The following is a 14,612-nucleotide window of genomic DNA, read 5'->3' as shown; positions in this document are numbered from 1 at the left end:
ATTGTCTTAGGAACATCAGATATTACTTAAGTTTAGAGATGGAAATTAAACAGTTTGGACCTCCATGGTTAAGTCTAGATTGCCACTTTTGCTTATGTAGAAAGTACACAAAAGTATGTGGAGCTGCTTTCTTAAGTTTAGCACTTTAAAAAAAAAAAGTCTGAAAATACTCTAAAGATAATTCCAAAGAAAATATCAGTTTAACATTTTAATTTAAATCTGAAGGGAAAGGAACATACCTATAGACATTACCAATTAGACTAAATCATTTTAAAATCTGGTATGTTATATGGCCAGTATGAAAGTAAATGAACTGTTTGCATGAATTCCAGTTACATTAAATTTTTTCGCTTTAATGTCCTTAATCTATTATTTTCCCCAAAATTTAGGTCTTTAAAATAAATTGCTACCATTTAATAAACAGGTTTGTTAGATTATTACCAAACAGATGTATTAGATTATTGCCCAACAGGATTTATTTGGAAATTAGTAAATCCTTGTGAGTGGTTATTCTTCATTTTGCTCTTGTTTTTTATACTGTATCCTATTTCCCATAAAAATTATGTTTTTGTCCCTATGTAGGTGTCTGGGATAAGATTTTGGAGCCTGTGGCATGTGTGAGAAAAAAGTCTGAAATGCTCCAGCTTTTCCCAGCGTATTTAAAAGGAGAGGATCTGTTTGGCCTGACCGTCTCTGCAGTGGCACGCATAGCGGAATCAGTGAGTGTCTTGGTCAGGCTTTGAGATTGGAATTGCTTTCCTAATTCAGTGTGACCACTTGAACACATGCCATAACATTTTTGACACTCTTCAGAAAGTGACTTAGCCTGTGGACTAACCCGTTTCGCTTAGAGGAATAAGACATTGGTGATTAATCGGGAGAGCTCAGTACGTGTTGGTATTCACCCAGTTGAGGTAGTTAACAAACTTCAGGTTCTCTTCCAGGCTGGAGGCAAGCAGGGGTGAAGGACACCAGGCTTGTCACATCTTCTGGGTGTGCTGGATGGGTGAGGACACTCTCCTCTTCCCTTGCCTTTCTAAAGTTTCTCCCACCTCAGAATGTCAGTGTGCCCATTTCCTGACACTTGGGTATTTATGGTGAAGTCACTAGAGGGCAGTAGATTGCAGCAGCACTGATTTATGTCCTCTCTTGACATCTCTGCTTAAAAGATGACAAGCCTGTTTGTCAGTGAGTCTAACGGAACCCTATCTACACAGTAGCTTTAGAAAATTGTATGATTCTAAGGCATTGTTATCAAGAATAAAAATATCATTGGTGTGTTTTCTTTGGACAGGCAGAGGAAACCCCAAAAGCCACTGAGTAATGTGCCTAATTGCTTTCTTTGGAATCGCACTGCCTAAATGATACTTATCTTTTATGACTATAGAGAGATAAATTTCACAAGCAATGTATTGCAGAAAAGACCTTTAACATGTAAATGACTTTGAGTGAAGCTTGAGTTAACACCTATGCTTCATGCTCCCAGGACATGGAGAGCAATAACCTCATCATATCAGAGTCAAATGGAAAGAAGTGAGAAATGATCAAGAAAGAAACCATATAGATGATTTTTAAACTATTCTTAATTGTAAAATTCCAGACAGAGATATAAAAGTTGGCATTGATCCAGGTGAAAGAACTAAACGCGAATCACCACATGCCCTGTGTTTGTGGCTATTGTGTGTTTCAGTCAGACCCTGAAATCACACAAGCGTGTGTATTGGTCAGCCAGTGTGTGTTGCACGGGCTAATCTTTTTCTTCAAGGAGCATTTGGCAGGGTTTACCTAAGTTTGGCTTTGAAACTGAATTTGCATACTCATATTTAAGTAGATCTACCTGCAGGCCGATAGTGTTAACATAAGCTAGAAGACCATTTTATTATCGGGGAAAACGCTGATGAGTTATTTGTATCATGGGCCATCCTTTGACCAGCTTGAGACTGTCTGTAGTCTCCATCAGATGGGTTGACTTTGTGTCTACTTTGCTTCTTTTCAGCTACCTGGGGTTGAGGCATGTGAAAACTACACCTTCCGATACGGCCGAAATCCTCTCATGGAACTTCCTCTTGCCGTTAACCCCACAGGTTGTGCCCGTTCTGAACCTAAAATGAGTGCCCATGTCAAGAGGTTTGTGTTAAGGTATTTTGTTTTAACTTCACATAGTACAGCCCAGGGTTTCTAGGCGTATTAGTGGTTTCTTGTGCTTGATTTGTCTGCTGCTTACAAACCCTGCTGTCTGGCTGTGTATGTGCCCAACTACATAAGAGAACTCGCCGTGTGTCTCTGCTAGGCAGCTTTCCATGTATGTTTCTGTCAGTAAGAATTTGAGTTAACCTGGTTTTGGGCATTACTCAGAGGTATCTTCAGTTTTCCTTTTATTTTTTTCCTGTTGATATGCCATTGTCTGCAGGCCTCACACCTTAAACAGCACCAGCACCTCAAAGTCATTTCAGAGCACAGTCACTGGAGAACTGAACGCACCTTATAGTAAACAGTTTGTTCACTCCAAGTCATCGCAGTACCGGAAGATGAAGACTGAATGGAAATCCAATGTGTATCTGGCACGGTCTCGGATTCAGGTGAAGAAATACTTTGTGTACAGGAAGTGGAGAGTCTAGCAATCTGAAGTTACTGATATCCAGTATGTGAAAATGATTTCACATAGCTGCAGGGACAGAAACATGTTTTCAAAATCATATCAAATCCTGTCCTTTCATAACACTAGGGATTTAATATGTAGTCTTGGAACTTGGTGATTGGCTTCCCCAAATGGAAAGCAGACCAGTGGAATCCACGTCTTTGCATCTTGTTGAGAGTTCCTGGGAGGCAGGTAGCATTGTAATTTGCACACACTGGATTTGTGGAGTGCTCAGTAGAGCTGTTTCAAGCACTTGAGAGAAATACAAATGAAAATATTTTCCAAATATTACCAATTTTGGAAGTTACCTTATCTTTTGGAGGCTACTGTTTCATTAAATCATTGCACGTTTTTTGGTAGACTGTGGACTATCTTACAAGTAAGGCTGTGTACAGGCTAAGCATTTAAGTTTACACCTATAGTCCATACTTCCTGAGCTGCAGACCCAAATATCCAAATGCCTGTTCAGCATTTTTATCCTTGGATGTCTCAGAATGGAATTACAAAGCTCTTACTTTGTCAAACTTGTCCAGCTCCTAAACCCTGCCATCCTACAGGCTCCTTGCCGAGTGATGTTACCGTTTGTGTACATTGGCCTCAGTACCGCCAGATTAAACCTAAAGCGTCATCAAGTTCTGTTTTCTCCTAAAAATTCTCTCAGATCCACTCTTAGGTTTCCCAGCCCTATCTTGAGCCACATCTCACTTACCGGTACCACTGCAGGCCTGACTGTCTCCTCCCATCCAGTTCCTTCGCAGCAGCCAGGGAAGTATCTTTACCATATAAATTGGATCAGCATTCCTTTGTCTATACTCATTCAGATTCTTGTTCCTTTGTTGGAACCCTTTTACTCCTCACTAGAAGTTTGTAGGATCTTCTCTTTATTGATATTTGGACATTTCACAGAACTACACCTCAGTGAAGGTCTTTTTGTTGATTGCTTTCCTCCCTTGATGAACCCTTTCAACTTGGAGCATTGTGACCTTCCGTCTGACAAATGTGTTTTGTATTCATTCTTTTGCAAGTTCTGCCCCTCTGTTTCCTCTAAAACCCCTGAGATTCAGGATCTCAAAGTGTGGACCTGAGACTAGAAGCAGCAGTGTCACCTGGGAGCTTGTTAGGACGTGCAGGTTCGGGGGCCCCAGCCCAGCCTCACTGAATCCAGCTCTGGAGGTGGGGCCCCCTGGATGATTCTCATGCATGCCAGAGAATAATTTCTGTCTTATATCCTTCCCCCCCTTCTGTTTTTGGTTTCCTTGTCTCTCTGTTCTTGCTGAGACTTCTTCTACTTTATCTGCTAATCTTTCTTGTCTATTTTTAGAGATTAGCTACGAGCCCTTTCTGCTCTTGATCTTGTTGTTTGATATTTTGTTTTTACATTATGAGTGGAGTATCTGTGTTTTCTCTGCTGTTGCCCCTCTCTGTTGAGTGTCTCTCGGATTCTGTTGAGCCTCTCTCGGATTCTGTGTGTGAATTAGTGCTTTGCCTCTACTTCCAGTTCTAGCTTTCCCGTGCTAAGTCAATTACTTTTCATTTTAAATAGTCCATTCACTCTTACACCCATTCGTGTTCTTGAGGAGTGTGCTTTTACTGTGATTTTAGTGGGTATCTTAACTGTGTTCAACCTGTCATCTTTAACCTGAAGCATTTTTGAGAGCTCTGGTTTCTGTCTCTTTACTCATTTCATCCTGCCACCCTCCCATCTGTCCACCTCCCTGGGGATCCTGTGGATGATCTAATATGTATCCTGTTTTTCTGTACTAATATCTTAGAAATATATACACTTTTATCTACATATATAAAAATGGAATCATGTTATATTTATTTTTCTCCATCTTCTTTTTTTCCGTAATACCCAGAGGTCCCTCTCGATCACCTGAGGTAGCTTCATTTCATTCTTTTTAATGGTTACGTGATGTTCCACAGTGTTGATGAACTGCAGTTAAACCACCGCATTACTGATGAGTGTTTATTTTATTTATAATTTTTCTCATAACAAACAGTGTTGCTATATCTTGTACAAATATCACAATGAATTAATAGTTTCACTCCTATGGGATATATTCCCAAAAGTAAGGTTTCTGTGTAAAAGCGTGTGTACTTTTCATTTAAATAGATATTGCCAGTTTTCTAAGAAGGCTCTCATTGCACACTTCTTCCTGCAGCATGTGAGACTGTTTTCTTGTTTCCCATTTGTAGTTGGTGTTACTATTTTTTTGTTTAGTTCGTCTGATAAATATAGACTGATGTTGTTACCTTAATTGAATAGGCAGCTTTTCATGTCGGCCATTTGGATTTGCTTTCGTAGGAATTGCGTATTCATATTCTTTGTCCATTTTTCAATTTTTAGCAATTTACACTATTCAGAATTTTCCCCTACAAAATATCCTTTGCCTACCAGCAAGTATGACATCTTTTTTCTTGTAAAAGTTAATTTTTATATAGACAAACATACATAATTTTCTATTGCATCTAGTCTTGGTCAAGACCCTAGATTATATATGTATTCTAGAGTTTTTCTTGCATAACATTTTTAAAATATAATTTCGTTTTCTTCCATTGGATAACCAGTTGTTGAAGGGCCATTTAGAAGTAACCCACTCATATTTAACTGATTTTCTTTCTTCTTTTTTGAGACAGGGTCTCACTCTGTTGCCCAGGCTGGAGTGCGGTGGTACAATCTCAGCTCACTGCAGCTTCGATCTCCTGGGCTCAAGCAATCCTCTTAACCTCAGCCTCCTGAGTAGCCAGGGCTACAGGCGCATGCCACAATACTTGGCTATTTTTTAAAAATATTTTTTTAGAGATGAGGTTTTGCCATGTTGTCCAGGCTGGTCTTGAACTCCTGCACTCAAGCAATTCACCTGCCTCGGCCTCCCAAAGTGCTGGGATTACGGGAATGAGCCCCTGTGGCTGGCCTGAATTTTTTTTTGTTTGAGACGGAGTCTTCCTCTGTCACCCAGGCTCGAGTGCAGTGGTGCAATCTCGGCTCACTGCAACCTCTGCCTCCCAGGTTCAAGCAATTCTTCTGCCTCAGCCTCCCAAGTAACTGGGACCAAGGTGTGCACCACCATGCCTGGCTAATTTTTTTTTTTTTTTTTAAGTAGAGATGGGGTTTCACCATATTGGCCAGGCTGGTCCTCAAACTCCTGACCTTGTGACCCGCCCACCTCTGCCTCCCAAAGTGCTGGTATTACAGGTGTGAGCCACCACACCTGGCCTTTTTCTTCTTTTAACCCCACGAAATCTTGACTATAAACTGAATTTTAATACCAGTTACTACTATATGTTAAATTTTCATACATGCAGGGATCTATTTCTCTTTTCTGAGATGGAGTCTCACTCTGTCACCCAGACTGGAGTGCAGTGGTGCCATCTCGGCTCACTGCAACCTCTGCCTCCCAGATTAAAGCAATTCTCATGCCTCAGCCTCTGGAGTCTCACTCTGTTGCCCAGGCTGGAGTGCAGTGGCATGATCTCAGCTCACTGCAACCTCTGCCTCTGGGGCTCAAGCAATTCTCTTGCCTAAGCCGCCCTAGTAGCTGGGATTATAGGCACACATCACCACGCCCAGCTAATTTTTGTATTTTTAGTAGAGACAGGGTTTCACCATGTTGGCCAGGCTGGTCTTGAACTCCTGACCTCAAGGGATCCGCCTGCCTTGGCTTCTCAAAGTCTTTGCTGGGATTATAGGCGTGAGCCACCATGCCTGGCCCATTTGGAATCTCTTCATTTCCACTGATCTTGTTTATTCTTAAAGCACACTATATTGATCTCCATACATACTTTTTGTGTGTTCTGGTTCATTCACTTGTGAGTTGTATCTGGAGTAGAACAGATAAAGATGCTTGTTCAGAGGATAAATCAGTTCACATACTAAAGTCTCTCACATGGCCCTTCCCACCGTGTGCTCCTGGATGTGCTTCATGAGGACGCAGCTGGGGCAGCACATGGTCCTCCTAGTAATTCCGACTAGAATGCAGTTGATTTCTGCATTCCAGAATTCAATTCAGTTCTAGAATTGCATTCTAGTCTAGTACTTCTGATTCAGTTGCATCTAGTCTAGTACTTTTGCATTCAGTTGCCTTCTAGTCAGAATTAAGTGCAAAAACCCAAAATTGGGTCAAGAAAATACAACTATTTATGGGAAAGACCCATATTTTTTTTAGTATGCTTCTCTACAAGTTGTGCTACCAACCTAAAATAGTGCACCTAGCAGGCCACCAGCACGGGAGTACAAGCTGCGCAGGGAGAGCTGCTTCCACTTCAGCCGGTTCAGACTTTCCCAGCCTCAGAAGTTTGTATTAGTGAAAAATTTACCTTCCCCAAGAGCTTCATTTGTTTCCAACATTCCTGATATTTACAGCAGAGTGACGTTTCCTGTGTCTGCTCTTTGCCCTGGCTCCTGGGAAACTCAGAGCCAAGTCTGAACCCTGTTTACAGTATCAGTGATTGGTTATAGTTAGCCCGATTTCTATGTTACTAAATTTATTATGTCTTTTTTGAAATAGTATTGGGGTAAAATAAACACCACAAGTCAATAAGCTTATTTAGTTGGTGGGAACTCAGCTATCTCATCCAGAAGGTTAGATAGCCTAATACATAAGGCAGCCAAGCCACAGTATTACTTTATACATAGACCCTAAGAATTTAGTGCTAAAAAAGACAGGAATAAGCTAGTGATGGCATAGTTTTAAGTAGTAAAAATGTCCAATTTTTTAAATTTCAGAAAATAGCATATTCAAAAATGATTTGGGTTCAAGTGAAACTTAAGTATGGCTTCTAATAAGACCCAAGGGTAAAACCTTTGTATGAAAAAGAGAAAAAAGACCTGTCACATACATTGGAAGTATGTCAACGCTTTTTTTTTTTTTTAGGGGCTGGGCCTGTATGCTGCTAGAGACATTGAGAAGCACACCATGGTCATTGAGTATATCGGGACTATCATTCGGAATGAAGTAGCAAACAGAAAAGAGAAACTTTATGAGTCTCAGGTAGGTGTCTGGTCCCTGCGATTGTATAAACTGCACCATCATCCTCTCCCTTTCTCCATGCCAACCAGACACCCTGAAAGGCAGAATGAAGTCTGTCATGCTGCATTCAGCTTTAAACAAAAGCCATATCTGTATATTATTGTATTTTTATCAGTTTTATCTCTTTCAATTGGTGTTATGGTTTACTTTGATAGATAACTGTAAATTAATGAGCCTGGCTTCACACACAACCTACTGATTCCATGTTTTCCATCCGTGCCATGTAAATGTCATCTGTGCCTAATAGAATATCCACAGTAAGGGTGATCAGGGTGCCGTTCAGTTTCGACTGAGTCCTCCTGGTGTGGATAGGAACACAGAGGGGAGTTTCAGGTCGACATTGATGACTGCCTGACTTTTCCCTCAGAACCGTGGTGTGTACATGTTCCGCATGGATAACGACCACGTGATCGACGCGACGCTCACAGGAGGGCCTGCAAGGTGAGACAGCGAGGAACCTGACGGGGGTGCTTTTGCTCATGGGGCCAGTGCTGGTGGAGAGAACACAAGCCAAGGAAAAGGCTCTCACTGCAGCCTGGCAGTGATTAAAAATTCAGAGCAAATGAGTTTTGAGAATTTTTATTTAAAGTTTGTATTTGTGCTTCTACCAATGGGCAAATAGAAATTTAATTAGCAAAAACTGCTTTCTCAATAAATGGGAAGTTTTTAAAGCTGCTTATAGCTGTTTTACAATATAGTTTTCTGACGTGGTGGCTTGCAGGTATATCAACCATTCGTGTGCACCTAATTGTGTGGCTGAAGTGGTGACTTTTGAGAGAGGACACAAAATTATCATCAGCTCCAATCGGAGAATCCAGAAAGGAGAAGAGGTAAGAGTCTGAGCGATTACATCTGCCATGTTGTTCAGATCCTGGGCGAATAGTTCCCTCCTCACACAGGTAACTTACTCACTTGTTTCTCAATTCTTTGTTGTGATAAAAACTCTCTCTGTAGTAGGCCAGATGTTCCCACCCTGTAATATTTCACCCTTCAGGCATTCTAGTTCCACCTTCCTCCACATGGCAGCTCTGTGAGCATTTGCTGTCACTTCTCCCTTCCCTTCTGTGCCACGGGTTCAGCATCCCCATGGCACCCAGGTGCTATCATTTCTATGTGCCATAGGAGCCTTCTTTATCCCCTTAACCTGGACACAGTTTGGCAGTGTCCCCTCTAAAGAGCATCCCCTTCCGTCTCCAAGAGGGCTGTGGCTCCTGGGATGGCACTGTTGGGCTATGGGCGGCCAATCTGGGCAGCAGTGCTGCTGAGGATTGTGTGCTCACGCTGACGATCCGTGCCTGCTTAACCGAGTGCCCACATCGACACATTCTCCACCAGTTCAGGTAGGGGTTGTTGTCTTCAAAATGCCGAGTGCCAAGCTTGCTATTTGTCTCCGTGCTCTCAGAGGTGACTCTGGTCCAGCGTCTCACCCGTTGGGATTATTATTAGCCTTAATCGCTGCATTTGTTTCCCAACTTGGTCTTTCCCACTGTGATTCAGGTACCTTGGTTCTGGAATTGGCATTTCCTGGAAAGCTGTCACTGAGCAGCAGGCTTGGTTTCTGTAGGAAACGTCCCGCATTTGGGGAGTGAGGCACCTGAGTGACTTGACTTTGTTGGTGCTCCTCTCCCTTCATGAACATAGCCATGGGATTCGTGGGATTCTATCCGTATTTTGGGTCTTTGCGGAATCTCCTTTCTTAGTCAAGAATAAGGATCCGACTAGACCCAAGGCCCATTATACATCTGAAAGTAACATGTGTAAATAAGACAGTGTGTGGGAGCCCTGGCATGGTGCCAGTAACCAGTGGATACCATGGTGGTCAGAAGAGACTCAGCTGAGCCCAGGGCCACCTGCCCCCTTCCTACTTGAGTATTCTTGAGTAAATAGTTTAATGTGAGCCCCTATTTTATCTTCTGCAAGATGGAGAAAATGACTTCCTTACCAGGCTCTTGGAAGGACTCAGCAGATACCTGAAAGAAAGCAGTGGAGTCACTGCCAGGAACAACTCAGTAACACTGGCTTCCTTCCTTTCTGTGTAGAATCTTTCCAGCTAGTGGCTCGAATCATTTAATCAGAAGAGACCTAGAAATTACCGGGCCACCCCTTCATTTTGCAGCATTGGGTCTCTCTGGGGTGGTGGGGGTTGCAGGGGCCACGCAGTGAGGCTTGTACCGTGGGACTCACACAGACTCCCACCTACCTTGATTGGTCTGAGATGTTAATTTGGTGACCTCTAAATAGAAAGACATCCTTTCAGTCTTGAGTGAGGAAAAATGAAAGAGGGAAAATAGTGTTAGCTGGCAGTTCATCTCACCCAGACTTGCAGGCCCCATTCAGTAAATCAGGGGAGGTGAAAGCCTTCTAGGTTTTAGGGAGAGGGGTAGGAAAGCAGTTGCCCTTCCAGTCCCCTCCATCCACTTGCAGGGACAGCATTATGAGAAGTCACAGAAATATAGCTTTCTCCGGTCAGGCTCCCCTTTCTCAGATCTGGCTGTTTAAAAATACTGCCTCCCTCATTTCCTCTGTGCGAGCACAGTGCCTCTTTTCAGGGTTCCCCAGGGTCCCATGGAACCTCAGGAAATCAGGTCTTCCTTAATTTACGTCTGTTTTGTTTGCTGGTTTTAAAATGCAAGGGAGATGGAGGCAGAAACGCCATTGCCTTCCTTGCTGTCCTTTCTTACCCTGTGTCTTTGCCGTGGGCAGCTCTGCTATGACTATAAGTTTGACTTTGAAGATGACCAGCACAAGATTCCGTGTCACTGTGGAGCTGTTAACTGCCGGAAGTGGATGAACTGAAATGCATTCCTTGCTATCTCAGCGGGCGGCTTGTCCCTAGGAAGAGGCGATTCAACACACCATTGGAATTTTGCAGACAGAAAGATATTTTTGTTTTCTGTTTTATGACTTTTTGAAGAAGCTTCTGGGAGTTCTGATTTCCTCAGTCCTTTAGGTTAAAGAAGCGCCAGGAGGAAGCTGACAGAGCAGCGTTCCTGAAGTGGCCGAGGTTAAACGGAATTACAGAATGGTCCAGCACTTTTGCTTTTTTTTCTTTTCCTTTTCTTTCTTTTTTTGTTTGTTTGTTTTTTGTTTTTTGTTTTTTTTCCCTTGTGGGTGGGTTTCGTTGTTTTGGTTTTTTAGTCTCACTAAGGAGAAACTTTTACTGGGGCAAAGAGCCGATGGCTGCCCTGCCCCGGGCGGGGGCCTTCCTATGAATGTAAGACTGAAATCACCAGCGAAGGGGACAGAGAGTGCTGGCCACGGCCTTATTAAAAAGGGGCAGGCCCTCTAACTTCAAAATGTTTTTAAATAAAGTAGACACCACTGAACAAGGAATGTACTGAAATGACTTCCTTAGGGATAGAGCTAAGGGATAATAACTTGCACTAAATACATTTAAATACTTGATTCCATGAGTCAGTTTATTGTAGTTTTTGATTTCTGTAAAATAAGAGAAACTTTTGTATTTATTATTGAATAAGTGAATGAAGCTATTTTTAAATAAAGTTAGAAGAAAGCCAAGCTGCTGCTGTTACCTGCAGAACTAACAAACCCTGTTACTTTGTACAGATATGTAAATATTTTGAGAAAAAATACAGTATAAAAATAGTTATTGACCAAATGCTACCAGGCTCTGCAGCAGCTCGGGTGCTTATAAAATGTTCATAGGGATGTTACAATATAATTTTGTGTTATAAAATATGCCATTATAATTATGTAATAACCAAAATTTCAACCTAGAAGGTTTGGGGTTTTTTGGAAACTGCAGTCTATTAGTACTTAATGGTTTTATACACCTTACTTCTGACAGAGCGGGGCGTATGCTACGACTACAACTTTTATAGCTGTTTTGGTAATTTAAACTAATTTTTTCATATTATATTGTTGCATCCCTACTTCTTCAGTCAGGTTTTTTTGTGCTTACAATTTGTGATAACTGTGAATAACTGCTTAAAAATACACCCAAATGGAGGCTGAATTTTTTCTTCAGCAAAAGTAGTTTTGATTAGAACTTTGTTTCATGCCACAGAGAATCATGTAAACATAATAGGATCATGTAGCAGAAACTTAAATCTAACCCTTTAGCCTTCTATTTAACACAAAAATTTGAAAAAGTTAAAAAAAAAAAGGAGATGTGATTATGCTTACAGCTGCAGGACTCTGGCAATAGGGTTTTTGGAAGATGTAATTTTAAAATGTGTTTGTATGAACTGTTTGTTTACATTTCTTTAATAAAAAAAAAACACTGTTTTGTGTTTGCTTGTAGAAACTTAATCAGCATTTTGAACCAGGTTAGCTTTTTATTTTGTACTTAAAATTCTGGTACTGACACTTCACAGGCTAAGTATAAAATGAAGTTTTGTGTGCACAATTCAAGTGGACTGTAAACTGTTGGTATATTCAGTGATGCAGTTCGGAACTTGTATATGGCATGATGTATTTTTATCTTACAGAATAAATCAATTGTATATATTTTTCTCTTGATAAATAGCTGTATGAAATTTGTTTCCTGAATATTTTTCTTCTCTTGTACAATATCCTGACATCCTACCAGTATTTGTCCTACCGGGTTTTTGTTGCTTTCTGTTCTGTATAATAGTATCTAATGTTGGCAAAAATTGAATTTTTTGAAGTATACAGAGTGTTATGGGTTTTGGAATTTGTGGACACAGATTTAGAAGATCACCATTTACAAATAAAATATTTTACATCTATAAGAGCTGCCTAGAGCTTCTCTGTTAACTCCTCATATTCAAATTTGAGCTCTTAAATTGATGATTGTCTGAAGTTCACTGACCATCTGATATATCTTTCACAGTTAGAGTGTTGATGTAATCAACTTGGTTTTCTTAGATTTTCAAATAAGTTTAGATGTAAATTCATAATTCATTCTAATTATGACACTTTTTCCTTCCCTTCAACTGAATAAAGAAGGGAACTTCTGTATCTTTTTAGGGTGTTTACCAAATTTAGAATATCCTTGGTGCTTTGTTCAAAGCCTGTTTTTGTTTAATTGGTAAATGTAGTCTTGGTTATGTTGTGTTGTTGTATTTTTTCTTTTTTTTTTTTGAGGCAGTTTTTCAGACTTATTCTATGTGGTAGACTTACTTTCTATCATATTCAATTATTTAACATAAATATAAAGGGGTTAAGAAAAAAACTGCTCAGAATCCCCTTTAGTTTCTAGGACAGATTTTTAACTTGGACGTCACAAACACTAAACTAGCCAGCATTCCCAGCCCACCATGGAGCTTGCCTTCTAGTGCGGGGAATGGACAAAAACAGGTGACTGTTTTAGATGGGAAGTGGGCTGGGAGTCCCATGGGGGCCTTCCTAAGGAGGCGACATTTAAGCAAGACCTGAAGGATGAAGAGGAGCTGGCCTCAGGAGGAGCGTGGCAGAAGCTTGCCTGGCAGAGGGGACACCTCATGCAGGAGCCTTGAGATCTGAAAGAGGCTGATGCTGCCAGTAACTGAGAGGCAGGTGTGGCTGGGACAGAGTGGTAGGAGGCGAGATGAGAGAAAAGCAAGGGTGAGTGGCGCAGGTTTAGCTCGCCCTGGGTCAGCAGGAAGCTGCTGCCGGATGGTGCTGAGTTCCCACTGTGCACAGAGGTGACACGCTGCCCAGAAGAGGCGGCCCACCTGTGGGGCACCAGTGTGTGTACACTGAGGCTGAGTGGGCTACGTATGAGTCCCAGGAGGAGTGAGGGGTGCCCTGGGCTAGGCGGATGGTCATGACATGGAGGGAGCTGGCAGCAGTTGAGGTATTTTGCATGTAGATGGCTCAACCATTTCCCATTTCAAAACCGCCTTGTCTCCGTCTCTCCTCAGCTTCTCCATCCTCCTCCTTTGGCCCCATGTCACTTGGAGGCTGCACTGTCCTCTGTTCTAGTCACCAAGCAGAAACACACTTAGTCTGATTTGGTGTCCGATGCAGTAGATCATCATCTGGCCATTAGGGTTTCCTGTCTCCGGTCGCGGTGGCAGCTACTGTCTCTGAAATTCTCTCCAGCCCCTGCTTTTGGAGCAGAACCCTTTCCTGGCTTTCTTCCCACATTGCTGCTTTAATCTTTTCCCTCTAAGGGCTCTACCCCATTCTTTTTTCATCATTAAGGTATGTATTTAATAGTAATCTGAAAAACAGGAGGGAGGCCAAGGTGGGAGAATCACTTGAGGCCAAGAGTTCAAGACCAGCCTGGGCAACATAGACCTGTCTTTACAAAAAATCATTAGCCAGGTGAGGTTGTGCGCACCTGTAGTCCCAGCTACTTGGGAGGCTGAGGCAGGAGGATCACTTGAGTCTGGGAAGTCAAGGCTGCAACGAGCTGAGATTGTACCACTGCACTCCCACCTGGGTGACAGAGCAAGTTCTTGTCTCAAAAGAATAATAATGGAAGCCAACTCTTCCAGGAAACCATAGCTATGCAGTAATTCATGGCTTCTATGATATTAGTGCATTTTTTATTAGGCTCAGACACAAACACTAAAACTGTCCCACTTCAAATGCCCAGGAACAACGTAGACAGATTCCAAAGAATGGGCTGTTTACTGTGAACACCATGGAAAGAAAAAAGGCACAGAGTCTGACTTTATCCTTTGGCCCTGAGCCTAGGGCCATCCTGCCCTATTGTAATAGGAAAGGACAGTCTCAACAGCAGAGTCACCAGCACTCCCTCAGCTTCACAGCAATGCAGTAAAGCCCCCGGTGGCCTGTTCCCTGGGGCCCACTGTCACATACACTGGCAGCAGCTTTGAAATGAGAAGTGCTACATTCAAAACATTAAAAATTTAAATATTTCAGTTACGACTATGTAACGAGAGAGACTTAAGGTTACAAGACGCAGAATAATGTTTTTAACTGTGCTTATTAGACTTAAATGTGTTCCTAGATAAGGCGGCCTCAGCACTTCCATCAGGTTTCCAGCTGTGCCCGGGAGGACTCCC

At 42.0% G+C, this 14,612-nt stretch overlaps 1 protein-coding gene across 15 annotated transcripts in view; it reads left to right on the top strand.

Annotated features, from left to right (window-relative positions):
• KMT2C (lysine methyltransferase 2C) overlaps positions 1 to 12,386 on the top strand; it is a 306,019-nt gene extending 293,633 nt beyond the window's left edge. For 10 of the 15 annotated variants that reach the window (XM_030826210.1, XM_030826209.1, XM_030826211.1 and 7 more), the window contains 7 exons: positions 583 to 719; positions 1,997 to 2,139; positions 2,411 to 2,579; positions 7,516 to 7,632; positions 8,039 to 8,112; positions 8,393 to 8,501; positions 10,375 to 12,383. In XM_030826210.1, the coding sequence (XP_030682070.1) occupies positions 583 to 719; positions 1,997 to 2,139; positions 2,411 to 2,579; positions 7,516 to 7,632; positions 8,039 to 8,112; positions 8,393 to 8,501; positions 10,375 to 10,467 (842 nt within the window). In that variant the 3' untranslated portion in view covers positions 10,468 to 12,383. Of the gene's footprint in view, positions 1 to 582; positions 720 to 1,996; positions 2,140 to 2,410; positions 2,580 to 7,515; positions 7,633 to 8,038; positions 8,113 to 8,392; positions 8,502 to 10,374 lie in introns of all 15 variants that reach the window. The other 5 variants (XM_030826223.1, XM_030826214.1, XM_030826220.1 and 2 more) reach the window with 3 other exon arrangements.
• The last annotated feature ends 2,226 nt before the right edge of the window (positions 12,387 to 14,612 follow it).

The sequence above is a fragment of the Nomascus leucogenys genome, chromosome 13 (genome assembly GCF_006542625.1).
Source record: "Nomascus leucogenys isolate Asia chromosome 13, Asia_NLE_v1, whole genome shotgun sequence".
Taxonomy (NCBI): domain Eukaryota; kingdom Metazoa; phylum Chordata; class Mammalia; order Primates; family Hylobatidae; genus Nomascus; species Nomascus leucogenys.
The sequence above is the reverse complement of the archived record's forward strand: the minus strand, read 5'-3'. Positions and strand labels throughout refer to the sequence as shown.